The following is a 27475-nucleotide window of genomic DNA, read 5'->3' on the forward strand; positions in this document are numbered from 1 at the left end:
GAAGCAGACTCCCGGCTGAGCAGGGAGCACAATGTAGCGCTCTTTCCCAGGACACTGGGATCATGACCTGAGCCTGAAAGCAGACGCTTAGCCAGTTGAGCCACCCAGACGCCCCCTAATTATGTTTTTAAAACTACCTGAAAGTGGGCCATGTAAGGACAAACAATGAAACTATGCCATGAACCAAGGATTACGACTAACCAGAGTATGTGCACCCAAGATCCAGTGAAATGAGAAAAATGAAGTAATTAAGGTTCTGTACCATATAATAAAATAAGAAAAAGATATAAAACGTGCAATGATAGCAAAGAAAAAGAAAACTCTTCAGATGATATAATTGTGTATATGAAAAATCCAAAATAATTTTCAAATATATTAATAAATTGATGGAAATGTTAGCCAGAAGTCTGGATTAAAAAGAAATTGATCCACAAAAATCAATTCCATTTCTATCAACCAGTCACAATTTGTTGAAGAAATACAAATTTTGATACTACTTATCATAGAAGAAAAAACAGAACACATATAAGACTAAATCTAACTTCCAAAAAAGTATAAGACCATCACAAAGAAAACTGTAGGAGTTTACTGAAAGACACTAAAAGATAAGTAAATGGAGAGATATACCATGTTCATAGATGATAAGACTCAATAATGTAAAGAAGTCCGTTCTCCTTAAACTGATACATGAATTTAATTTCAATAACAATTTCTTTAATTTTAATTTTTTTGATGTGTCTTGACAACCTGGTTCTACAAGTTGAATGAAAGTGTAAGGGGTCCAGAACAGCCGAGTCGTTTCCAAGGAAGGAAAGCAAGATTGTGGGACTTGCCTAACCAGCATAAAGATATCCTACAAAGCTATAGTAACAAAGACATCATGTCATTGGCCAAGGGCGAGGAACAGACCAATGGAGCGGACCGGGAAGTCCAGAGATACCGTATGTGCAATGGGGGGGGAGGGGCTTTCCACAGTTGGGTACCCCTGTAACACTGTGATAGGACCTCCTGTCACACCACAGGCAAATTAGCTCCAGGAGCATTAGAGACTGAAAAGCAGGAGCAGCAGCGCTTCTAGAACAAGCTGCTGGAGATTATTTTCATGACCTCAGGGTAAGGCTATAAGGCATAAAAGTCTCCAACCATAGAGGGAAAAGTTGACCAGCTTAAGTTTATTAAAATTAAGGGGGATTTACATCCAAAGAGACCATAAATGAGCAAAAGACACATCACACAGTGGGGGACAGTATTTGTAAAAGAGTCAACTGAAAAAGGAGAATCCAGAGTTGACGTTGCTCCCACAAATCCAAAAGCAACAGACCCGTGAGTCTGAGGACAAATGGACAAAAGGTTCGAGTGGGCAGTGCTTAGGAGAGGAAAAGTAAATGGCCAACACATGTCTGAAAATAGGCCATTTTATTGGTCAGCGGAGAAAGGCAAAGGAGTCCCATGGCGCTGTGTCCAGAGGCCTTAGGGTGTCTCTCAACGCCCAGGGCTGGCCACAGCCGGGTGATGGCCATCAGGGAGAGTGCAGTCCAAGGGCACCCCTGTTAGCCACGCCTACACGGCTCAGTGGACCAGGTCCAACAGCCCCACCCCACAGGATCATGTCCACGTGCAATCTGTGAATGTGACATGATTTAGACATAGTCATCGCAGGTGGCATTGAGTTAAGCTGTCACACTGGAGGGAGGAGGGCAGGCCCCAATCTAACAGTGGTGTCCTTCTGAGACCGAAATTTGGACACAGAGGCTCAGAGGAGGAGCACCGTGTGAAGACAGGGCAGAGCCTGGGGAGGCACTCTATAAGCCAAGGGACACCAGGGATGGCCAGTGGTCACCAGAAGCTGGAAAAGACAAGGAGGGACTCTTCCCCACAGCCTTGGAGAGCGTGGCGCTGCCAACACCATGATTCCAGACTTCGGGCTCCAGAATTCGCAAGAATACGTTTCCGTCTTTCAGCCCCACCCCGTCGGTGCTGCTCTGTGACAACCCCTGAGCCCCCCATCAATGCTTCACTCCTAGGAAGATACCCGTCGAGAGCCGCACAGTGTGTTATGAAAAGTACATGGTGTTTTCCTAACAGCAAAAACACCCTGGAAATCGTCCTCACAGAGGCAAGCTGCTGAGCAGTGGGGCTGGCCAGCCCCCGCGACAGAGCAGACACAAGGCGAGGAAAGAAGGCGGGACAAGGGATGTCCTCCGAGGGCACCGCCAGCTCTGAAGGCATGTGCTCCCGGAGCCTGAGCCCAGAGCCCACGACTCTGGAGCCGGTCTGTGCGCCTTCACCCAACAAACACTCACTGACCCCGGCCACGTGTCATGCACAGCCCCAGGTGCTGCGGTGAGCCAGCGTTAGGGACCTACGCTCTAGGAGACACAGACGGACAGGCTGCAGACAGATGGGGGGTTGGGGGGACAAAGAGGTTGGTGCCAGGGAGGGAGGTGAGGAGAAAAGGAGGGAAGGAGGGAGGAAGGGCGCAGGAGAGAGAAAGAGACCGAGCCCCAGGCAGGTGGAGGGAACACGGTGTGTTTGAGGAGGCAAATGTCCTGGGGCAGAACCAGCGGGGGGTTTGGGGGAGGCCTGGCTCATGCCTTTTCATCACACAGACTCTCAGGCCACCACTGGGTGCCAGACGCCTCTAGAGGTGCACTGAGGTTCAGACACGGCAGGGTCACCCCCAGAGCCTTGGGGGCCCCCCACACCTGTCCACCGGTGCTCTGAGCCCGGGCCGAGGACAGGCTCCCAGTCCGCACACAGTCAGCTCCTTCAGGAACTTCAGACAACTGAAGGCAAGAGCCCAGGAATCGCTGGCGCCTGCCCTTGGCACCTGGCACCGTTCGATCCCCCATGAGCATTAGGTCACGTGAGGAGCGAGACAGTCTATCACCCACCCCGTCCCGTGAGGGGTCCCTACCACTGCCGCAGGAGCCCCACCGTCCCCAAGCCCGGCCAGTCCCAGGATGGGGCCGGGGTGCCCCCGAGCCCGCTCTGAGCTCAGGCTGATGCCCACATGGGGACCCGCTCCCTGCCTGGGGTGCAGGCCACCCCCAGCCGACCCTGCACTGGTACCTGGCGGTTTGGGCGGCTGGAGCAGGGCGCCCTCCGCCGTCTTCACGCTGGGAAGCGCAGACGACAGTGAGGGCTCGTTTGGTATCTTCAGATCCGAGGGTCTGTCAGACTCAGCGTTGGTCGGACCAGTTTTCGGGGCCCTGCTGTCTACGTTACAAGTGGGGAACTCGAGCTTCCCGACCGACGGGGCGGTGGCCGACCGAGCTTTGCGGCTCCTGGCGGCGGCCCCCCACAGGGGCGCGGGGAAGGTGCGGGGCGTGGGAAAGGTGCGGGGCGCGGGGAAGGTGCGGGGCCCGGCCTGTGCCTCTTCCAGCCTCAGGTCCTGCTGCGGCGCCGTGGTGGGGGCTCCCAGAGGCGGGCTGGGCATGGCTGAGGGGCACCTCACTTTCAGGGGCTGAATGTCCAAGAGGGAAGACGGAAAATTCACGCTGGAGATGGGTGGCATCTGCTTCCTGGCTCTCCTCACGCTGACACCCTCCACGCAGAGGTCGGCCCCGTGGAAGGGGGGCAGCTCCACGGCAGGCTAGGCAGAGGAGGGCGCGCTGGCCCAGTCGCCCAGAGCCTGGCGCCTCCTCCCTGTGTCTGCCACGGCCAGCAGAGGCCTGGCGAGAAGCCTGGGCCTCCCTTCCCTGGGGCTGGGCAGTCCCCCAGCTCCCTCCCCCAGAGAGGCCCGGGCACACGGTACTCCATGGAACCAGAGTCCCCAGCAAAGTGACCACCCAGCCCTGCCGCCTGGCCTGCAGGAAGGCTCCCAATAGGGACTAGGCGCAGGACCTCTGAAGGAGGACACCATTTTCCCCAGGCAGGAGGAGGGAGGACACAGCAGGTCTGGAAAGGAACACCCTAGATTCTGAGCCTGGACGCCATGGACCTCCCAGCAGCAGTCCAGGCAGGGGGGCCTCCCCACCTGGTGGCCACAGAGCTGGGGGTGGCTGGGGAGGACAGGGAGTAGAGCGGAGTGGTGAAGGCGGCTGGGCCGGGGGGAGTCCCAGGCGGGGTGGGGGTGGGGGTATTCCGGGGGCACCAGAGCCACTGGCTGGTGTCTTTGCCTGAAGCAGCTACAGCCCCCACGGGCGGGAGCAGGTGCCCGCCCCTCCCCCCTCAGCACTGCGCCCCCCCACCCCGCGCCGGGCCCGCCCTGCCCCCCAGCACTGCGCCCCCGCACCTGTCTCCATAGCAGCTCAAAGTTGCCGATGTCGCAGCTGCGGTCCGCCCTGCGGTCCAGCACCACCTTGATGGTGTCCTCCTGCACCTGCGCGCACAGCTGGGCCGTGACGGGCGTGGACGCGTGCATGGTGGGGCTGGAGTTGATCTCGATGAGCCAGGGCTGGAAGTCGCGGCCCAGGACGAAGTCGGCCCCGAACAGCTCAAAGCTGTTCTTGCGCGGCTCCACGCGGTCCTGGGCCGCGCGCATGGTGTTGGTGACGGCCCGCTTCATGGCGGGGTAGATGACGCCCACCCACACAGCCCCGCGGCCCCGCTTCTGCAGGTACTCCCGGAACCTGGTGCTGGTCCACATGTTGTGGTAGGGCAGCAGGGGGCTGCGGTCCTTGTCGTTCTTGAGGTGCTTCTGGATGGAGTTGTTGCACAGATGGATGGCACTGCGCAGGGCAAGTGCGGTCAGGCCTGCGCCTCCTGCGGCTCTGGCACCGCGACCCCGCCCCCGCCCCGGCACTCCGAGCGCTGCGCCCGGGACTCAGTCTCCACCTGGGGGACCCGCGACCCCTATCCCGGACGGTGGCCCCGGACCGCGAGACCCAATCTCCAGAACCCTTATGCCCCCACCTATGCGCATGCCCGCTGGACATCTCCCCCGAGACCCCACCCCTGCGGACCCTCTGCCCCCACGGAACCCCCAAGTCACAGCTAACCCCGCCCCCAGAGACTCTGCTCTCGAGACCCCGCCCCCCCACCGCAGGGTGGCTGCAGGAGGGGCTCTGATAGCTCGGGTCCTCTGGAAGTAACGCCTCCCAGAGCCTCAGTTTCCCCATCTGTACCCAGCAATAGAGATGTGGCTCTTGAAGAGCTGGTCTGGTGAGACAAAGTGAGAAAGTCTTTGTGAAACGAATTAATTACTTTGCACTCTTGCCTTGTTCCAAACCTGTTTTGAAACAACTACGAGATGAGCCACGTGGCTCTGGAGGCTAAGATGTGTCCCTGTGACCCTGGAGAGGTCGTGCTTCCAGAGGACAGAAGGGCCTTGTGACTGGAGACAGTGGAATTAGGGTAGTGGGCCCCAGAGCCAGCACGGCACTCCCTCCGTTAACTCCGGCCGCTGCATAGACGGCCAGGCTGTGTCCGCTCAGAACGGTTCAGGGACTCTCCTGCCTGCCTGCGGGGAGGATTATGGTCCCAGATGGAGAAATGGGGCTCAGAGAGGGCAAGGGGTTTGGCAGGCACCCCCTCACGGCTTGGTGCATCCGGTGGCCTGGGGTGGGGGGCTGGAGGGGGCTCCTTATGCACAGTGAGGGGTGCGCCCCCTCCTCTAGGCCCCCTTGGCCTGGCAGAGACGAACTCACTTGAGGAGCTGCCAGCTAGAGCCACTTGTCCTCAGCAGCAAAGGGTCACTTGCCAGGTGCGACTCTTGGTGTGGTCACAGCCACTAGCCAGGGGGGGACACAGTTAACACGCCCAAGGTGTCCGCTGACCATCTCCCAGCCCTGTCAATTCTGGGCTGAGCTCAAGAGTTGGACGCTTCACCAACTGAGTCACCCAGGCGTCCCCACCTTTCTTGGAAGCAGGCCCCATGCCCAGTGCGTCCTCTCTGCAGGACCCCCTGCAGCGCTCCTGGTCAAGACGCCCTCAGACCCACGCAGTGGGGGCGGTCACAGGCAGAAGTGGGGAGCCCCTGGTTTGGACAGGCAAGGGGGTTCTCTGCCTCCCTCCCGAGGCTTTGCCGAGTGACCTCACTGTCCCCACCACACCTATGTCCTGCCCACCTGGAGAGCCTGGCGAGGCATGGGTTCCCCCACCCCTGACACCCCTTCCTGGACATCTGAGCCTCTACCCAGCACCTCCGTGGAACACCCTCCCCAGCATCCTGGCCCCAGGGGCCTTGGGATCTGGGTGCAGCCTTTTCTGTCTCAGGTGCTCCCCACTTCTTGTCCTGCCTGGCACCGCTGGGGTCCTCAGAGGACCCCTCAAGCCACTGTCATGTCCCATAGGCTGCCTGCTCAGGACCTGAACATTCCTTCCTCCCCAGCCACCTGCAGGAACCCCGACCCCAGGACTTCTGGGGCTCACAAAGAGTTTGAGGGCTGGCAAGGCAGATGTGCCCCCAAAGGTGCCCCAGAGAGAGCAGGACTGTGCGGCCAGCCGAGGGCACCACCAAGCTTGGGTGGCTGCAGGTCAGTGTGTGAGCACAGCTGGCCACTTAGCCCTTCCAGCAGGGGGAGGCACCCACCACGGAGGGGGCTCTGAACCTGCCGCTTAGATGGGTCATCCCTGGGCCCTGACTGGCATCTCATGGGCACACGGCACACGGAGCTTTCAGGATTTTCTGGAGATGATACACATGTGTTGGGGTGCAGAGCAGGGCTTTGAAGAACACCAGGCCTGGGCCTGGCCCTCGGGGATGGAGGCCACGTAACCTCCCCGAGCCCGCTTCCTCATCTGTGTGTCCGGGGTGGCGGGGGTCAGCAGGCGTGGCCCGGCACCCCGCCCCATCCTGCAGGTGTGGTGGACACCCACCGTGTCCCCTCATGCCCAGTTGCGTCCAGCTGGCGCTCCCACCGACCTGTCCAGGCTCTCCAGGGAGAAGCGCTGTGTGGAAAAGCGAAGGTAGCTCTCCTTGTAGAACCAGATGGTCAGCGGGTTCCAGTCGGTGACCAGGAACCACTGCCTGATGTCGAACTTGGTGCCATAGATGAGCAGCGGGGTCTCAATGTACTTCTGCACCACCCACTTGTTGTCCTTGGCAGAGAGGTGGTTGGCCGCCACCAGCTCCAGGATCTCCTCCACGCGGTTCATGCACACGATGTCTGCAAGAGGTCAGCGCTCAGCCCAGGGCGCAGCGCGGCATCCAGCGTCGGCCCCAGGACCCCGCGTGGCTTTGATCCGGGACCGGGAGGCCGCACAGCTGGGTGGCCCCACAGGGAAGGCTTGGCCCTCCTGGGGGAGGCCACAACCGGTGCCGACCCCCAGCCTCTCCCACCGGGGAGCCTGCCGCCAGGACTCAGGAGAGGACACAGAATAGAGAGGGGCAGGGATGGGGACCGAGGCATGTTTCAAAGGCGGCCAGCAAGGGGTGGCTTAGCCCCAGCCCCAGCGTGGGGTGAACAGGGGCAGGGAAGCTCTGTGAGCCTCAGGGAGCCAGCAGACGGTGGGGGGGCAGGGGTCCAGGGGCCCGGAGTCTGGTGCCCAGACAAACAACACAACTACATGTCAGTGCACCCGTTCTGATCCTCCTCCGCCACACGGTTCCTTGTCCCCAACTCCCTGGTGAGCAGTGACATCTGAGCAGAGGGGACAGGCCTCTCTCTCATCTGTTGGGTCACCACCAGACCCTCCAGCCCTCTCTTTCGCAGCCATGACAACCCTGAAGCCTGGAGGGAATGACATCACAAGATGGTGGGGGTCTTTGGGTAGCCACACTCGAGGAGGGAGCTTTCCCCACAAAAACGACAGTCTCATCTTTTCAGCTGTGAGCAGAGACCTGCTGACCGGAAACGAGAGACTTAGCAGAGCAGCAAACCTCAGCAGTCACCCGGACTCAGAGCAGGAAGGCGCCCGGCCAGCGCCCAGTCACAGCCAGTGCCACAACCACAGCAGGCGCCACAGCCACGGCCACAGCCAGTGCCACAGCCACAGCCAGCATCACAGACACAGCCACTGCCGGTGCCACAGACACAGCCACAGCCACAGCTGGCGTCACAGCCACAGCCAGTGCCACAGCCACAGCCGGCGCTGCAACCACAGCCGGCGCCACAACCATAGCCGGTGCCACAGCCACAGCCAGCATCACAGCCACAACCACTGCCAGTGCCACAGCCACAGCCGGCGTCACAGCCACAGCCGGCGTCACAGCCACAACCACTGCCGGTGCCACAGCCACAGCTGGCGTCACAGCCACAGCCAGTGCCACAGCCACAGCCGGCGTCACAGCCACAGCCAGTGCCACAGCCACAGCCGGCGTCACAGCCACAGCCACAGCCATAGCCGGCGCCACAGCCCAGCCAGGAAGCCCTGCGTTCGGGTGTAAGCACCGGCAGCTGAGGTGTCTGTGGAGCATTCCTGGGGACGCCAGTGTCTGCCGCGGGAGCAAGGTCGGGCCTGACGGACAGGAGGACGGAGCCGCCGGCAGACGGATGCCTCGTCAAGAGAAGCAGGCTCCGGACAGAGCCGATGGAGGGGCAGGGGCCGGACCCCAGAGGGCGGGCGCGCAGAGCACAGCGGGCGGAAGGCCGGGAAAGACAGTGTTTCAGGACGGATGCAGCAACATCAGAAAGTAATAAAGACTTTTTAAAATAACATGAAAATGAACCACTTAGGAATTAAAACAACAAAAAACTCTTCAAATAATTCAAGGAGAAAATAAAATATCCAAAAAAATTGAAAATCTATTTAGATACTCAGGAAAGTGGGAACATCGCCTGACACACTCGAGCCGGCGCGGCCGGGAGGGCCATCTCCAGCGGGGACGGCCCAGACAGAAGACTGTTACTGTTGCACAAGAAAGACTGGAAATTAATAGGCATTAAAGTCAGAGCCCATGGGGAAAACACCCTTACAGGAAACTGGAAAAATGCAGCCTCAGGTTGGTTCTTTGGAAACCCAAAATAAGATTCTCTAACCTTGAAACCCCTGTCTTAGAAAGAACACACAGCATTCGCCGTTGGGAGTAAAGAGGACACACAGGACAAGGAGCGACCCCTGAGCCCATCGAACAAAGACCACACACAGCAGGTACGTTCCTCGGGGAGGGGCCTCCAGGAGAGCCGGAGCCCACGGGTGAGTGAGGAGTGGGAATCCCGCTGTTGCCCGAGTCCGAGTCCCCCATCCGTCTCCGCAGCGAGGGCCAGTGGGCTGCCAAGGCCGGGCAAGAATATGAAAAGAACAGAACGGCCCAGTTTAACTTGGGAACAACATCCCGGCTCGTTGGCCACCTAGGCCTTGCACGAGCCCCGGGCCATGCACCTGCACCTGGGTGTGCCCGCCGCGCTCTGGGGCCGCTGGTGGGCGCTTCACGCGCTGCACCCGGCCTGACTCACCTCGGCCCCGGGACTTGGCCGCTGGCTTTATGATCCAGATGTTGCGAAGCCCGTCGATCTCCGTCTGCGGGTTCACGGACGTGATTTTGTTCAGCAGAGCCTGGCACTGCGAGAAGTGGTTTCTTGAGCTGGAGATGAAGGCGTCACCACTGCAAAGCAAGATCCAGAGAGCCCTGAGAGGTCGCGAGGCCGCGCGGGGCGCACGCGGGGCAAGCGCGTCCCCCCGCTCTGGGCCCCGTCTCTCCGCTCTCTGCAGTGTTTGTCCGCGAGCAGTAAAGCGGCATCAGCCGGCTCTGTTAGGCTCAGCGCTCTTCGTGAGGTAGTTAAGAAATCTTTGCCCTCCTTGTGGTCAGAAGACACACGCCAGTGTTCTCCTTTTCTGTGGCTTTCCCATATCATGCGATACATCTTGAATTAATCTTTGTGTATTTAGAAGACAGGATTCAAGACACACCTTTTTGGTTCACAAGGATCCTGACTGCACAAGCGTCATTTAGGACAAGGAGTAACCCTTCCTAGGGGTTGGTCGTAAGTGACCACATGCGGGAGGCTCCATCTCTAGAAGCTGTCCCGGGGTGCTGTCTGGTAGTGCCCAGTGGCCCAGGGCTGCCCTCTCTGGATAGGTGCATTTATAGTAGGTCTTGAAATGGGGTAGGAGTTCTCTGATTTTGTTTTTCTTGATCAAGGTTTTCTAGCTTTTCTTAAATCCTTTGTATTTCCAAATAAATTTCAGAATCTGTCAGTTCCTCCCACTCAAACCCTGGAGGAAAATCCCTGCCGAGATTCCGACTGTGGTTTCACTGAAACTCTACGTTAGTCTGGAAGGAAAAAAACCTCCATATCACTGAGTTTTCTAATTTATGAACATGGTTTTATTACACACACATACTTCTTACATCATTAATTTCTATTTAATTTTATAATGTTCTGTTTAGGGTCTCCAACTTACATTATTCTGTTTTCTGGTTATTTGTTGCCATTTGATGTTATCATAGATGGCGCGAGAACGAACTCCACTCTGTGATTGTTGTTAGACAGGAACACAGCGCAGTTTTGTATGATGACCTGCTGTCTACTGACTTCACTAAACTCACGTAACTTTCTGTAAGATTTGTAAAATTTTCTATATGCACGATCAGGTCATCAGTAAACAGTTTTGCTTCTTTCTGATTTTATGCCCTTTATTTCTTTTTTTCTGTGCTATTAAACTAAACAGGGCTTTCAGTCCACACTGAATAGCAGTCGTGAGAGTGGGCATTCTTGTCTCATTCTGATTTCAAGGACAACACTTTCAGTACATACTATTGAGAAATATGTTAGCTTTAGAATTTTTTAAAAGATTTTATTTGTTAATTTGATAGAGCTCGCAAGTAGGCAGAGAAGCAGGCAGAGAGAGAGGGCAGCAGGCTCCCCCTGAGCAGAGAGCCCGATGTGGGGCTCGATCCCAGGACCCTGAGATCATGACCCGAGCCGAAGGCAGAGGCTTTAACCCACTGAGCCATCCAGGTGCCCCAGCTTTAGAATTTTTATATAGAAACTTTTCCAATTAAGGAAGTTCCTTTTTCTAGCTCACTTAAAAAAAAAAAGTTAACATACACAGTATTGAATTTCAACAATGTTTTACATCTATTGAGATGATCTTATAGTTTTTTCTTTACCCTTTAAATGTGACAAAATCTACCAACTGACAATTTTTCAAATTTTTTTATTGTGGCAAAACACATATAACATAAAATTTACCATCTTACCCATTTCAAGTGTGGGTCAGTACTATCAGGAACACTTATATTGTGCAACTATCACCCCCTCTGTCCCCAGGACTTTTTCATCATCCCAAACTGAAACTCTGTCCCCATTAAACACTCACTCCCCATCCCTCCCCCAGACCCTGGTACCACCATCAACCTTCCGTCTCTGTGATCTCTGCTCTAAACACCTCATGTACGTGAAATCAAACAGTTTTGTACTTTTCACTTATACATACTGTCCTCAAGCTTCATCCATGTTAGAGCAGGTGCCAGAACTTGCTTTGTAAGGACGGCTGAGGTCCCGCTGATTAACTTTTTTTTTTTTTAAAGATTTTATTTATTTATTTGACAGATAGAGATCACAAGCAGGCAGAGAGGCAGGCAGAGAGAGAGAGAGAGGGAAGCAGGCTCCCTGCTGAGCAGAGAGCCCAATTCGGGGCTCGATCCCAGGACCCTGAGATCATGACCTGAGCCGAAGGCAGCGGCTTAACCCACTGAGCCACCCAGGCGCCCCCGCTGATTAACTTTTGAATGTTAAACCAACTTTGAGTTCCTGGAGCTTACATCGGACACGAAGAAAGAAAACAGTTTGCATTCGTAGACGACATGTCCTATGTGTAGAAAATCCTAAGGAACACACACATACACACACACACACACACACACACACAGAGTACAAAGTAGTGGAACTAATAAATGGGTTCAGCAAAGTCACAGGTACAAGATCAATATAAAAATATCAGTTTAGGGTCGCCTGGGCGGCACAGTCGGGTGAACATCTGACTCTCGGTTTCAGAGCCATGATACCGAGCCCGCTCTGGGCCCTGCGTTCCGTGTAACGTCTGCTTGGCTTCCTCACTCCCTCTGCCCCTCCTAGCTGCTCACTCGTGCTCTCTCCAAAATAAAGAAAATCTTTTAAAAATCAATTATATTTTTATATTCTGCCAACAAAAAAATCCTTAAACAAAATTAAGAAAATAATTTAATTCATAATATTATCAAAAAGAACAAAACACATAAGAATACATTTAACAGGGGTGCCTGGGGGGCTCAGTGGATTGAGCCTCTGCCTTCGGCTCGGGTCATGATCCCAGGGTCTTGGGATCGAGTCCCGCATCGGGCTCTCTGCTTGGCATGAAGTCTGCTTCCCCCTCTCTCTGCCTGCCTCTCTGCCTACTTGTGATCTCTCTCTCTGTGTCAAATAAATAAATGAAATCTTTAAAAAAATGCATTTAACAAAAGAAATGCAAGAACACTGAACGCTACAAAACATTGTTGACATACATGTTAAAAGATCTAATCAAGTGGAGAAATAAATCTGTAGACATTAACACATTAAAAAAAAATTTTTTTTTTAGTAGGCTTTCCAGTAAGAGCCCCAAGCTGGGCTTGAACTCTTGACCCTGAGGATCAAAACCTGAGCTGAGATCAAGACTCCAATGCTCAACAGACTGAGCCACCCAGGCGCCCTCACGAAATCAACACATTCTTAAATAACCAATGGATCAAAGTAGAAATCGCAAGGGAAATACTTAGAGACAAATGAAAGTGAAGACACGACACACTAAAACATATGGGATTGCTAGTTGTGCTAAAGGGGAAACTTATAGCTATAAAGGCTTATGTTAGAAAACAAGAAAAATCTCAAATCAACCTAACTTTGCCACTTAAGAAACTAGAAAAAGAATAAACTAGACCCGGGGCACCTGGGGGGCTCAGTCGTTAAGCATCTGCCTTCGGCTCAGGTCATGTTTCCAGGGTCCTGGGGTCAAGTCCCACATGAGGCTCCCTGCCTGTCAGGAAGCCTGCTCCTCCCTCTCCCACTCCCCCTGCTTGTGTTCCCTCTCTTGCTGTTTCTCTCTGTCAAATAAATAAATAAAACCTTAAAAAAAAAAAAAAAGAATAAACTAGACCCAAAGTTAGTAGAATGAAGTAATCAACAAAGATTAAGGCAGAATTAATCAAAATAGAGAAAATTAAACTAAAAGTCGGTTCTTTGAAAAGATCAACAAAATTGACAAACCTTTAGCTCAATGGACTTAGAAGAGAGAGAATACTCAAGTTACCAAAATAAAAAATGATATTGGGGGCATTAGTACTGATTCTACAAAATAAAAAAAGATTATAAGAGAGTACTATGAACAGATGTACACCAATGAATTGGATAACCTAGATGAAATGGACAAATTTCCAAGAAACACTAAACCTACCAAGACTAAATTGTGAAGAAACAGAAAAAGGATTGAATCAGGAATCAAAAATCTCCCAAAAAGAAAAGCCCAGGACCTGACAGCTTCATGGGGGAATTCTATCAAACAATTTGAGAAGAACCATACCTGTCCTTCTCAAACTAGGGAAGAGGAGGAAACACTTCCTAACTCATTCTATGAGGCCCGTATCACCCTGATATCAAAGCCAGACAAAGACACTGCAAGAAAAGAAAACTACACACCAACGTCCCTTGTGAACATTGATGCAAACATCCTCAACAAATGCTAGCAAACCAGACTCAGCAGCACATCAAGGGACGGCCCTCCCTAACCAGTGGGATTTATTCCAGGAGTTCAAGGATGGTTCGACATCTGAAAACCAATTACTGTAATATATCACATTCCAGATGAAGGGAAAAAAACCCACATGACCATCTCAATTGATGCAGAAAAGGCACTTGACAAAATTTGACACCCTTTCCTGATAAAAACACCTAAGAAACTAGGAATGAAAGGAAACTACCTCAACATAATAAAGGCCACATATGAAAACCTACAGCAATTACCATACTCAATGGCGAAAGACAGGAAATTTTCTTTTAAGATTAAGAATCAGACAAGGCGCACCAGGCTGGCTCAGTCAGTAAAGCATCAGATTCTTGATCTCAGCGCAGGTCTTGATCTCCAGTGCTGTGCTGGGCTACACATAGGATGTGGAGGCGACTTAAGAAAAACAAAGAATAAGGCAAGAATGGCTACTCTCAACATCCAACAGTGTAAGAGAAGTGCTAGTGGGAGCAATCAGTCAAGGAAAAGAAATAAATGGCAGACTGGAAAGGAGAAGTGAAATCTGTTTGCAGATTATACGAATGTATCTGCAGAAAACCCTAAAGATTCCACCAAAAAATCATGTTACCTCTAGTAAGCGGAGTACGAAGTAGTAGAAGATACAAAGTCAACGAACAAAAATAAACTGCATTTCTCTACACTAGCAAGGAGCAATCTGAGAAGGAAATTATGAAAGCAATTCCACTCACAATCACACCAGAAATAGTAAAATACTTAAGAATTAACCAAGGAGGGGAAAGGTACAACAAAAACTACAAAAATTGCTGAAAGAAATTACAGAAGACACAAATAAATGGGACACATCCATGTTTATGGATTAAAAGATTTAATATTGCTTAAGATGGTAATAGTATGCAAAATTACCTACAAATTCAATACAATCCCTATTCAAAATCCCAATGATGTTTTTCACAGACATAGAAACACCCACACCCAAATCCAAACAGACTCTCAGGGAGCCCCAAAGAGCCAAAACAATCTTGAAAAAGATCAAAGTGGGAGGACACACACTTCTTGATTTCAAGACTTACTACAAAGCTACAACAATCAAAACAAAGTGTTACCAGCATGAAGACAGAAGCAAGACCAATGAAACAGAATAGAGATCCCAGAAACAAAGCCTCCTACATACAGTCAAACGACTTTTGACAAGGTTGCCAGTACTATTCGATGGGAAAGGGACAGTCCCTTGATACTGGGTATGGTACTGGGAAAACTAGATATCCACAATCAAAAGAATGAATTTGGACCCTTACCTAAAGCCAGGTGCAAACAGTAACTCAAAATGGATCAAAGACCCAAATAGAAAGGCCAAAACCTACGAAAATCTTGAAGAAAACATAGGGCAAAATCTTCAAGATGCCGAATTTCTCGATGATATCTTGGATATGACACCAAAGCACAGACAACAAGAGGAAAAACCACACAGACTGACTTCATGAGAAGGTTTAATGTGCGTGTCCGATGCAATCAGCAGAGTAAAAAGGAGATGCCACAGTGAGAGGGACTGGAAGCTGTGGATCTGACAGGCGGCTGACATCCAGAACACACAGGGAGCCCCTAAAACCCAGCAACAAGGCAACTCAATTCAAAAATGGGCCAAAGGGGTGCCTGAGTGGCTCAGTGGGTTACGCCTCTGCCTTCGGCTCGGGTCATGATCCCGGGGTCCTGAGATCGAGCCCCGCATCGGGCTCTCTCTCTGCTCAGCAGGGAGCCTGCTTCCTCCTCTCTCTCTGTCTGCCTCTCTGCCTACTTGTGACCTCTGTCTGTCAAATAAATAAATAAAATCTTTTAAAAAAATAAAAGATAAGAAAACAAAAATGGGCCAAAGACTTGAACAGACACTTCTCCGAAGGAGAAACCAGATGGCCGATAAGCACATGGAAAGATGATGAACACCACTGAGCATCAGGAAAATGAAAACCTGTAGTGAGATACGGCCTCACGTCCATTAAAATTTTATTTTCGAAAAGCACAAGAAATAACCAATGTTGGTGAAGATGCAGAGAAATGGGAACCCTGGCATCCAGTTGGGGGGCACATAAAGTGCTGCAGCTGTTGTGGAAAACAGTATGGTAGTTCCGTGAAATATCGAGAATAGCAGTGCCATATTACCCAGAAATCCCATTTCTGGGTACAGACCCAGAAGAATTGAAAGCAGAATCTCAAAGAGGTATCAGTACTGCCGTGCTCACGGCAGCGTTAGTCACAAGAGCTAAAACGTGTGAGCAACCCAGATGTCCGTCGGCAAATGAACAAGTAGGCAATATGTACTATATATGTACAACAAAACAGTATTTATCCTTTAAAAGGAAGGGAACTCGGATACCTGCTTCAACATGGACAAAACTTGAGGACATTATAAATGAAATAAGCCAGTCACGAAAAGACAAATTATGATTCCACTTCTACGAAGCCCCTGGGGGAGTCCAACTCACGGATTCAGAGAGTGGACGCTGGCGGCCAAGAGCTGGAGGGAATATGGGGAGTCGGTGGTTAGTGGGGACAGACTTCCAGCTTCGCAGAATGAAAAGAGCCATGAAAATGGACGGTGGTGCCAGTTGCACATGACCGAGATACTTAAATGACTTATTTTAAAATGGTTCAGACAGCAAATTTTTCTGCGTTTTTTTATGACAATAAAAAACGAAAACAGGGGTGTCTGGATGGCTCCGTTGGCAAGCGTCTGATCTCGATTTCGGCTCAGGCTGTGATCTCCGAGTCGTGGGACGGAGCCCCGCGTTGGGCTCTGGGCTCAGCTCCAAGTCTGCTTGCGACGCTTTCTCTCTCGCCCTCTGCCCCTCCCCCCACTTGCACGTTCTCCAAAGAAATACATAAATGAAATCTTCTAGAAAATGGAAAAGAGAGAGAGAGACGTAAAGCAAACGACCAGAGCTGACAAACGAGAGGAGATCTGCTGTCATGTGTGACGCTGTCTGGGAGCGAGGGAGGGTCTGGCTGAAGACCAGCAGCCGTGAGCCCCGACCGTGTCCTGGAGCCGCCGAGGGAAGCCGGAAACAGAAGCCAAGCGCAGGTGCAGGATAAAGCGCGGAGACTAGTAACGGTGAGGACGCATCCGTACTTCGGTCGTAAGTAGGGGCCGTGGCTGGCCAGTACGCCTGCCCGACAAGTGGGAAAAGACAGACAAACCGCGAAACGCACGTTTCTCCAAATGAAGCGGACCAGATCAGCTACATCACGGCCCAGAAAACCCCTCTTGGGTGAGCCGAGTCTCTTGGCCATTTTATCCTCCAAGAATGTTTGCCAAGTCGGGGTGGCAGCGGCGATGCAGGTCCGGCCCAAGCGGAAGGGCTTTCTGGAGGACCGAGAAGCCGCATGACCCCGTCAGCCGGCGTGAAAGACCCGAGTCTCGTGATGCTCAAAACACAAACCACACGGCCTGCTTCCCCCAGGGCACGAGGATGCTTTGTCTGGGCTGCAAAGATGGTGAGCCCTCCCACGCCTGTGGCACTTGGGAAGAAGCTTCTCCGGGGGACAGGGTCGGCAGCGAAACCCTCCAGTCCCCCGCCCGAGACACTCGGCACCAGAGCGCGGTGAAGCTGCCTGAGCTGCCGCTGGCCCTGCTCCCTGCTTGCCAGCCGGGGCCATCGGCTCGACGCTACGCCTACAACGGAGGAAACGGTGAGTGCCCCGTCTTGGGGGGCAGCATGACTTCTGTCCATGCTTCCTTCTTAGACAAGGGGCGGCACACGAAAATTACAGAGACTGAGAAGAGGCTGAAAATCCCGACCGAGTAAAGGGCAAAGACAAACGTCACAAGAAGGGCCTCCCAGTGCTGGAGTGAGAACCGGGCAGCTTCACAGCCAGCCCGGAGACAGCAGGAGACAAGGCCGGTCAGTCTTAAGACGGGTTGATAGAAAATACACAAACTCAACCTCAGAGAGGAAAAAAGGACGAGGGAACCAGGCACAGCAAAGTGATGGGCGAGACGCGGTCACGTGGCCGGCTGTGCGCAGAGCTGGCGTCCCAGAACAGGAGAAGAGGACGAGGCAGAAGCAATATTTGAAGATAATGGCTGAGAACTTTTCAAAATTGATGAATGATTCCAACCCCCCAGATTAGAAGTTCCCAAAATCTCTAGGTAGAGGACATAACAAAGAAAACCACATCTAGGCACAATGAAGTCAGACTTCGGAAAAAGGGGGCAAGGGGGTGCTGGGTCTCCAGCCTGCAAAGGGCCCGGCCCTCGGGAGAAGGGGGAAGGCCGGGCTCAGCCTTCAGGTTCCCAGGCAGCAAGAGGCACTGACGGTCCTGGAGAGTCTGGAGGGCCGGGCCGGACCTTCTGTGGGTCCTGACTGCCCAGGGCCCACCCGCGGGGCTCAAAGGAGGTAAAAGGCATGAACAGGGTGGAAAGTGCTCAAGGCGCTGCTACCCAAAGGTGCCCCCAAGGGGGTCTTCCTTTTATGAGCCAACAGGGACCTGCTGGGACAGGTGGCAGTGGGTCTGGGTACCCCAACACCCAGACGGGTGCTTCAGATGTCCCAGAGGTGGGACTTCCCCGCACAGCTCCTGAGGCCGCCCCCAGGTCCCCGGTTCAGGTGAGCCGGCCCGGTGCGTGCCGACTCGTGCCACCGAGCACCAGGCACTGGGTGTGGCCGGAGGGCTCCGCACAGGCGCGTCTTACTGAATGAGGGAGTAGTACTGCTCTGTCAGGTCCTTCCACTCGTCCTCCGTGAGGCCCTTGCCGGTGTCCTCGGGGACATCGATGTCCCGGTGCTCCAGCTGCCCCAGGTAGGCCTGGCACACCTTGCACGCAGTGTCCACGAGCTGTCCCGAGAGGCCTGTGAGCCTGGAGTCCGCACTCTGGGAAGCTGAAACCCAAGCACAGGGTCTGGAGTGGGAACTCCTGCATCCTCTGGGCACCCAGCCCTGGCCAGGCGCACCTCCCCCGCCGCACACGCCCTCCAACCAGACTCGGACCACGGCTGGCCATGCAGCATGACCTCCGAACTTGCGACAAAACTTCTACTTTTCTGAGCGCACACTGCGTATTCAGTAAGAACTTGGGGGGCCGTCCTGCCTGACTCCTGCAAGCTGGGGCGCACCTGGTGGCTGCCTGCACCAAACTCTTACATCTCGTGCTCCCAGGACCCCGGAGCTGAGCTGGACCCAAGGGTCTCAGGAGTCCTCCCATCCGGTGACAGCGAGCCTCCCGGAGCCCAGCTCCCCTGGTCCCCAAAGGAGAACAAGTTGACGACCAGCAACTGTCTGGGTGGTTCCTAGCTGGGAGCCTGGAGGAGCGAGGGGGCTTGGCAGGTGCACAGAACCAACTCCACACACAGGCGTGGGGCTGGGGGCAGGGGCAGGTGCTGAGACATCGTGGACTCCGAACCCCCGCAGCTAGGGACCCCGGAGAAAGTGCTGCAGGTTGCACGGTTGCCACAGAGATCACAGAGTGTGTCTTTAAACTGTGTTCAGGAGAAATTCCCGGAACATAAAAACAGGCATTTGAAGGTGAAAATCTGCACTTCTGCTTTCTGGTCAGGCACAGAGGAGGCTGGATGGTGCCGATCCGTCCTCACAAGTACAAAGTAAAACCAAAGCGTCAGCGACTCTTCTTGGCCCCACCGGAGAGCCGAGGTCACATGGCCAACCATCGCCCGGTCGCAGGAGGGCAGCAGGTCCGGACCATCGCCGCTCTGGGCAACAGAACCCCGAAGCCAAAAAGCTCCCCGGATGCCAGCGCCAGGCGAGGGAGCCTGAGCGGCCGCTGAGGACCTGCTGAAGGCTTGGGGTGTGCACGAGTCCGCGTCACAAACCCCGGGGGCTCAGCTGGGGCGGGAGCGTTGTCAGCCTTCCTTCCAGGACCTTGACCTAGTTCTCACCGTGAATGTGGGAGCAGGGCCCCCCCTTCTGGCAAGAAGGGAAGGTAAGCATCCTGGACGCTGGGGGCCACTCTGCTCTCAGCAAGGCCGCGCCGGAGCCTGGCCTGCCCCAGCCCTCCCGCCAGCCTGTCCCACCGAAGGGCAGGAGGACAGGGAAGAGCTGGTGGGCTTCGAAGTCCGGGGGCACAGGCTCACCACAGACGGAGCCCTGATCGCAGGACTACAGGACACCGTGACGGGGGCAGGAGGAACGGGGGGACACGAGTGGGCTGAAAAGACACGCCGTGTGATGACAACCATTACACGTTTGTCCAAAGCCCCACGACGCCCCACACGAGAGGGACTCTCAGCGCCAGCTGACGTGGGCTCGCGGGTCGGAACAAACGTGCCCTCGGTGTGGGCTGCGCGGGGAGGAGGCCTCGGGGCAGGGCGGCTGCAGGACACCCCTGTGCCTCCTGCTCGACCTCAGTGGGAACCGCGGACGCTCTCAGAAAGGGAACAGCACGATACTTATTTGGATTTCATGGGCCTGATGGCACAGCGGCCCTGCACCACGCGGGAAAGCCCGTCCCCGTCACCCTCTTCTGCGGAGCGGGGACGAGTCTGCCCTGGACCCGCGACCCCACGGGCCCTCCCGGCACAGTCCTCCCGGCATGGTGCAGCCGTGCCCCCCACACACCTTTCCAGTTGCTGGGGCCGGGGTCACAGGCCTCCCCGCTGCCGCCGGGCTTGCCTCCGCTGTGGCTCTGGTGGCTGACCACCCACTTGAGGATGCTGGAGGCCACCGTGCGCCGGAAGTCATCTGAAAGGACACCAAGGCCTCGCCCCCTCTGCCGGCGCCAGGGACCAGGGGCCTCGGCCAGCACGAGCCATCCTCAGCCTCGCTACCCCACAGCCCACGGTGGCCTCCTTCCCGCCCCCACTGCCCTGGAGGGGCGGTTTGCTCTGCCCTCAGCCCACACGTCCAGCACAGTCCTTCTCCCTCTGCCCCTGCACAGATGGGAGTCTAGTCCACCGCCAGCTGCCAGCCGCACACCCCTCCCTGCCTCTCCCCTACTCCCCTCTCCCACTCAGGGACACGCACTTGTCCTTGTCCCCGCTCCTTGCGTCTTCAGCCCCACACCGGAGGACAGACGCCTCCCGCAGACACACTAGGACCCTCCCCATCCCAGGAGCCTCTCCGGGCCTTCCTGGACAGGCTGGCCTCCAGGGATGCCGGTGTGGACGGCCAGAGGGGCCCTGCCACACACACCCGGCACAGAAGGCAGCTCTGGATCCCACAGATAGGCTTGGGGCCAGCCCGGCTCTGAGGCCTGTCTTACCAATTCCACTGCAACCCATGCCCTCTGGGAGGCCCACAAGAAATTCCAGTACCCTCTTGCCAAAACCAAACCCAAGCCTGCTCCCTGCTCATCTCAGTGGGGACCCCACCGGCCCGGCCCGCAGCTGCTGCCACCGTGGAAAGATCCAGAATGCCCACTGCCTTCCCTAGCTCCTCCAGGGCCCGGGGCTTCTCACTTAGTCTCCTTCCACCAGAACAGACCCCGCCCCGAGCCGACTCCTGGCCCCTGTGCCCTGTGGACACTCAGGCGTGAGGCCTGCTCCAGCCTGTCCCTCAGACCTCCCTCCCTCTGGGTGTTCACCCTGCGCCCCCTCTCCGAGAGGCCCCTGCTCACTGCCTTCCCCTCCCGTGCACTTCACACCTCCAGCCCCCACGGACCCTGCCTTGTCCTGCCCGTATCTGTCTGCCCCTGGGAGCCCCAGGTGGGGTCAGGACCTAAGGCATGGGTGCTGGTAGAGGCTGCATCTCCCCCAGACCAGGTGCTCAGGAAACGCAGTCGCCCCCAAATGAACACTGCCCACCTGCTCTGTCGCCTTCTGTCTCTCTTGGCAGGTCAAACCAGGAACCCTCCCTCTGTCCTCAGGCCAGAGCCCATTGCCCAGAACTGCTCAGACCTGGGCCCCAGGACCACCCCCGTGCCGGCCTCCCCAGGAAGCCAGTCAGAACCAAGTTGCTGGCTCGGGGCTCCATCAGCCTCCATCAGCCTCCCACGCATCCTGCTTCACAGACGCTGCCCGTGGAAGTTTCTGGACCAGTCCTCACCCCTTGAAATGGAGCTGAGCCCCTGGGCCTTGGGACGGGACCAGGCCCTCTGCCATTGGCCCCCACCAGCCCCCGGCCCTGCAGCTGTGGCCCAGCCCCCTCCCTTCCTGCAGCCCCTCAGAGGGAGGTGGACCCCATGATGCCCGGTGGTCTCCGCCTCCGGCCACCCACTTACCCAGGAATTCCTGCTTCTCGCTCTCAGAGCAGAGGCTGTAGCAGCGGGGGAAGAAGGAGTCAGGGTCGGCTTGGACGTACCACGGCAGGCTCCTCATGTTCACACACAGCCCGATCTCCAGAGACAGCAGTGCGTCAGACCCCACAGGCCACCTGCGGGTCCCCTCAGACCAGCCTGAATGCCCACAGGTCTGGCTGGCGGCACCCATGCCAAAGGGCTCTCGAGAGCCCCCCAGCCAGCTGGCCTCAACTGCAGGGTGACCCCACGTGCAGGCCGGGGCCATCTGAGGGCACAGGGGTGGTGGGTCCCTAACGGGCACTGGGCCTGAGCACCAGGGAGGAGGGAGCAAGCTCCTGGGCACACTTACCATGGGCCCCGTTTGGGGAAAACTGCCATGTGCCCGGGAGCTGCAGGCGTGGAGCTGCTGGGCACACCGGTAGGCAAGCCACATGGGGTCTTTGCAGGGAGCGCGGCCTGGCTGCCCCCTGGAGGAGGCAGCTGCTGAGGCTGGGTGGGGATGCATGGGGCCCGGGAGCCGTGCGAGCCTCATCCCTGACCCTCTGTGTCATCCTTGCCCGTTGAGGGGATGGTCTCCTTGTTGCCCAGAAGCCTCTCTACCCCACCTCTCCCACGTGGCTACCGGCAGGCCTGTCCACCCGGGCTGACCCCGCCCCTGGACCTCAGCCCTCGGAGTCACAGGATGGGGCTGCGGGACCAAAAGGCAGTGAGGACAGGAGGTGCCCATGCCCCCTGCAGCTAGAAGGCCCTGCGCAGGGGAGGTGGCCTGGCTCTCCCTGGGACCCAGGGCCTCCGCAGGACACAGAGTTTATGCCGGGCTCTGGAGGCAGCCACCCCCCACCCCGCCCCGCCTGAGGTTTAGCCTGCGCACCCAGAGGAGGGACACAGGGCCAAGGGTGCCTGGGGCTCTGGGGGTGTGAGTGGAGCCGGAGCTGGCGGCCTCTAGACACTGGCAACAGGAGCGTGGCCTCTGCCTGGGCAGAGGTCTTCCTGGGGAGGAGCCCGGAGGTGGCCAGTCCACACGCGCCCCCCCAGACTCAGCCACGGAGCTGCGGGAGACTAGGTGCCGCCCTGCACCTTCCCCGCCCGCCGCCCCCTCGCCCCACTCTCACCTTGGTGGTGAAAGAGACCGTCTTCCCGTAGTGGTTCAGCATCTGGTCGCAGCTCAGGCTGTGATAGTCGACCACGTCCCTCTTGATAGTCCAGAGGAAGTATGGCATTTCGTTTTTTACCAACCTGGACTGGCAAGAAAAAGGCCCTTACCAATTCCCTCTATCCAAGCTCCGTATCTTTGGGTGTTGGGATGTAAGCAAGAGTGAGGGAAATCAGCATTTTTCCAAGTTTTTCTTTGAATTCTAGCTAGTTAGCGTACACAGTAAAATCAGTTTCCGATGGCGGATTCAGGTTCGTCACTTCCGTGTGACACCAGGCACTCATCACGAGGGCCCTCCTTGAGGCCCGTCCCCCAACAACCTCAGTGTGTTCTCTTTCCTTAAGAGTGTCTTGTGGTTTGCCCACCTCTCTCTTTCTTCCCTTCCCCTATGATCCCCTGTTCTGTTCCTGAAATTTCACACACGAGCGAGGTCGCATGGTGATTGTCTTTCTCGGACTGGCTCGCTCCACTCAGCGTCATGCCTTCTAGCCCCGTCCACGTCACTGACTGTCACTTCATTTCCGATGGCCGCCTACGATCCCACCATAGATGTGAGCCACGTCCCCTCACCCATCCGTCTGTCCGCGCACATCTGGGCTCTCCCCCAGGTGCTGCTGCAGGTGACACGCTGCAAGCCTGGGTGCAGGTGCCCCTTCGCGTCACTGCATTGGTGCCTTTGGCAAATACCCATGAGTGCAGCTGCTGGGTCAGAGGGAAGCTCCACGCTTAGCTTTTTGAGGCACCTCCATACTGTGTGAATCAGGTATTAAATGACACTGACGTGTGCGTTCTGTGTCTCTCTGGTCTGGAAGGTTGGCTGCTGCGTTCCTTGGGGGGCTACGGTGTGCCACACTGGGGGTCACCGCCCGCACACGGAGGCTCAGCGCTCAGGAAGCAAGGCCAGGCTCTGCACCGAGAGGGGCCCCTGTGCGTGCAGCTGAGTGAGGTCTGAGCTGCCCGCTCCATGGGTGCCCCTGTGGGGCTCAGGAACATGCTACATGTGGGCGTGGTGTGAGTGCACTGCCTCCTGTCTGGGAGACTGTGGGAGACAGCCTCCGCCCTTGCCCCCACTTCGGAGCAGGTGGCCAGGGCCAACGGGGCACGGGGACCTCGCCGTACAGCCGCAACTAGACCCGGGGCAGCCTGGGCAGCTCTGATTTTATGTGCACAAACCAAACACCTGTGTGGTCAAAATTTCTTCCCAAACAGATACAAGGAAAGGAACACCTTTCCAAAATTCTGACACCCTGAAGACCCTGCAGGGCCATTCTCTGCAGTCCAGCATCTGAGGACACACCTACTCTTCTGCAACACGGGATGGTCTACTGTGACCCCGGGTTAGGGCAGGACTGGGCTCCCCCTGCCCCAGTGCCAAAAGGAGCACCCGGAGGGAGGGGGGAGCTGGCCGCCAGGATCACTTCCCAAACTTTATCCCAGAGCTGGACTCGCAGCCCGGCTTCCTACTCGCAGCGACATCCGAGCTCCTGCTGTCACTTTCTGGCATGAGTCTCATTTGTTCAAGGCGGCATCAGCCGTCAGACAACAGTATGAAGGGCAGCACGCAAGTGCATGTCGCACATGGGTACACGTAGACACACACGAGCACACACGCACACACAGATGCACATGTGCACATGCACACACGCGTGCACATGGAGATGCACACACGTACACGGGTGCACTCGGACACCACAAGCTCAGCAGCCCGGTGTGACTGGCTTTGCCACCTGTCCCCAGGACAAGGCCCAGGGACGGTGACAGTGTGAGGGGTGTGGGGAGATGGGGGCCCATCCGGGCCGCGGGAGCACAGGGTGGAGACCTACCATCACATCATGGATGTCGTCTATCTTCTCCAGAGCCGCTTCTTGATTTTCTTTGCCTTCAGTGTGTTTATGTTCTGCAAACACGACCCCCGGAGAGCCGTCAGCAGGTCAGGGCCTGAGCCCCTCGGCGCGGCCCCCATGCCACTTAGCCAGCAGCTGCCGCGGCCACAGCGCACTTGCCAACTCCACGGCAGTGCATCCCCAGGGCAAGTTCACGGTCCCGACACAGGGCAGGGCGGCATCAGGCTCAGGCTACGTTGACCCGCCCCAGGGTCCGCCACTCGGGCCCTCTGCTGGGTGTAGTGTCAGGGTCGGGCCACACCTGGGGGCCAGACAGCCTGGGGGTGAGTGGGGTGGGGCGGGGCGCAGGGAATGGGATGGTGACAAGGTTCACGTGGGTCTGAGCCGCCATGTGGGAGCCGGCCCTGTGCAGATGCCAGGGCCAAGAACGCACAGATGCTGTCTGCAGTGGGAGGCGGGACCTGTGGGGACCTGGGGCCAGAGGAGGGACACAGAGGGTGAGGCCCCTGAAGGACGGTGACAACGGCCTAGACACGGGAGAAGGTGGCCTGTTGTGGGCGTGGATGGGGGGACCAGGTCCGGAAAGCACAGGCCTGGTGTGGGGCTGGTTAGGGAAGGCAGGCCAGGAAGGCAACGGCCCCAGGGAGACCCCCGCACACGCAGGAGAGGCCTGGGTCACAGGCCCTGAGGGCCAGAACGGCACTCCCCGGAGAGGTGTGACAGACACACATGCGAGCCTTACACTGAGGGACAAGACACCTTCGATACTCTACCAGTCACCCCTGCATTGTCATCGTCCACATTCGGGATGACCTTGGGCAAAAAGTGGAACTTCTTCTCCACCCAGCCCTTTCTTCGAAGGGTGGCCCGTATCACCGGGTAGTGCCCGTAGATGGAGAAAATCTTCTTTTCCTCAAATTGCAAGAGCAGATTTTAAATTAAAGAATGAAAGGCAAGGTGGTTAATGGTCTGTGAGGGGAGGACCCTCAAGTCCCGCTCCAAGAGGAACACACGGAAACACCCGAGAGTGCACACACACGCACACACACACGTGTGGGCACAAAGCAGGGCCCCACCGTGTGCACACTCATTCCTCGTGCGCCTTGCACTCTAATGCTTTCTTTTCTCTACGAAGGTGACAGTCTCAGTCTCTCATGCTTGGGGGTGAGGGGATGGGTGCCTGAGGTTCGAGGAGTGAGAGGGAAGAGCCATTCAACCAGCCAAGAAGGGCCGGAGGGGCAGGAAGCCAACAGTATGAGGCCAGCACAGGGGCTGGGGACTCTGCCTGTGAGTGTGGAAACGAACACAGCTGCCTGGGCACCAGGAAGAGAGATGGCAGCAGGTGGTGTGCACCCAGGTCATCCCAGCTGAGGGATGGGAGATGGGAGAGTGACGGTCATGCTAGAGCCCCTGGGCCCATGTTGCTGAGGTCCAGCCCACACACCTTCACCTGGACAGGGTCCCAGAGTGCAACAGCCATAGGGCAGGGTCAGCAGTTAGCTTAGTGCCTCACGAGTTTGTGGGAGCAGGTAGGGAGGGCTGGGCAGGAGGGGAATGGCTCAAACTCATGGTGTCCTTAATTAGATGACTTTGAACGAATCAAAAGACAGGCTCTTATGGGTGGGCCTGGCCTAATCAGGTGCACCTCTTGAAAAGAGGGTCCAGGGCAACCCTGAACTTGGAGATTCAAAGCAGCAGAGACTTTCTCCCCATGGTCAGCTCTGAAGAAACCAGCATTTCAGCCACAAGGGAATGAGCCTTGCCAACCAGCCCAGGGAGCCTGAAGGAAGATCCCTTCCCAGCTGAGCCTCTGGATGAGACCCCAGACCAGCTAATGCCTCATTTCAACTCCGAGGAACCCTGAGCAGAGGACCCCGCAGCAACTGTGAGATAACAAATGGGATTGTTTAAGCTCATGGCGATTTGTGACCCACATCGGCAGTCGACATACCCTATAGTTCCCAAAAGGAGGACCTGCACGCCTCTCCCAGGAACACGTGCAAGGAAGCTTGTGCCCGGGGCTGGAGGCTGTGAGTCCAGGTCACAGGAAACACCCAGGAAACACACAGGAAACACCCAGCAGCTCAAAGGACCTCTCTCAGCCTCCTTCTGTGCAGGAAACCTGTCCAAAGCCTGCCCTTGTCCCCCACAGGGCTGTGCACCAGGACGGAGGGAGGGGATGACCTTGGTCATGGAGGGACTGCGGTGATGCAGAGGCAGGCAGGGAACGTGACCGGCGGCAAGAGCGTCAGCACCCTGTGCCCCAGCCAGAACCCCAGCCATGCTTACAGTCAAACTGAACGACCTTGGAAAAGCAGACTGTTTTAATGAACAGAATAAAATTCCTCAGGGAGCCACAAAAGGAAGGAAAACAGAGCATAAGACCTGTAAGATATAAGAGGGGAAATGGAATCTAAACTGTGATCAGTCCACAAGGAGGCACAAAATGAGGGGGAAGCCGACCAGACAAGACAGACGGGACAAGGGAAGGAGCCAGGGACACAGGGTGACGCCCGAGGACCCCAGGGGTGCACTTGTGGATAAACACACCGAAGGCCCCAGGAAGAAGGTGAGGCGTGCCAGCTGGATTTCTAGAACCCCAGTCCATGCTGTTTACAAGAGAGAGTCAAAGGCAGTCACGTACAGGTCAGTAGAACATAAGAGGATCTAAGCATAAGACAAAGCAGCCTCTGGGACAAAAGTAACACTAAAGCAAAGAAAATTGCACCATAATTCACAGAAAGATTG

The 27475-nt window shown here is 55.9% G+C and overlaps 1 protein-coding gene across 8 annotated transcripts in view; it reads right to left on the reverse strand.

The window, feature by feature from the left end:
• The window catches only part of TTLL8 (tubulin tyrosine ligase like 8), a 49522-nt gene that overhangs the window by 11871 nt on the left and 10176 nt on the right, over positions 1–27475 (reverse strand). For 2 of the 8 annotated variants that reach the window (XM_047743079.1, XM_047743084.1), the window contains 11 exons: positions 25501–25639; positions 24707–24780; positions 22843–22971; positions 21713–21827; positions 20113–20235; positions 18233–18419; positions 9282–9430; positions 6809–7052; positions 4238–4673; positions 3366–3595; positions 2450–3329 (listed from right to left, as the gene is read on the reverse strand). In XM_047743079.1, the coding sequence (XP_047599035.1) occupies positions 2858–3329; positions 3366–3595; positions 4238–4673; positions 6809–7052; positions 9282–9430; positions 18233–18419; positions 20113–20235; positions 21713–21827; positions 22843–22971; positions 24707–24780; positions 25501–25639 (2298 nt within the window). In that variant the 3' untranslated portion in view covers positions 2450–2857. Of the gene's footprint in view, positions 1–967; positions 3596–4237; positions 4674–6808; positions 7053–9281; positions 9431–18232; positions 18420–20112; positions 20236–21712; positions 21828–22079; positions 22198–22842; positions 22972–24706; positions 24781–25500; positions 25640–27475 lie in introns of those variants that run through there. The other 6 variants (XM_047743078.1, XM_047743082.1, XM_047743083.1 and 3 more) reach the window with 6 other exon arrangements.

Source organism: Lutra lutra, chromosome 8 (genome assembly GCF_902655055.1).
Source record: "Lutra lutra chromosome 8, mLutLut1.2, whole genome shotgun sequence".
In the NCBI taxonomy this organism is placed as follows: domain Eukaryota; kingdom Metazoa; phylum Chordata; class Mammalia; order Carnivora; family Mustelidae; genus Lutra; species Lutra lutra.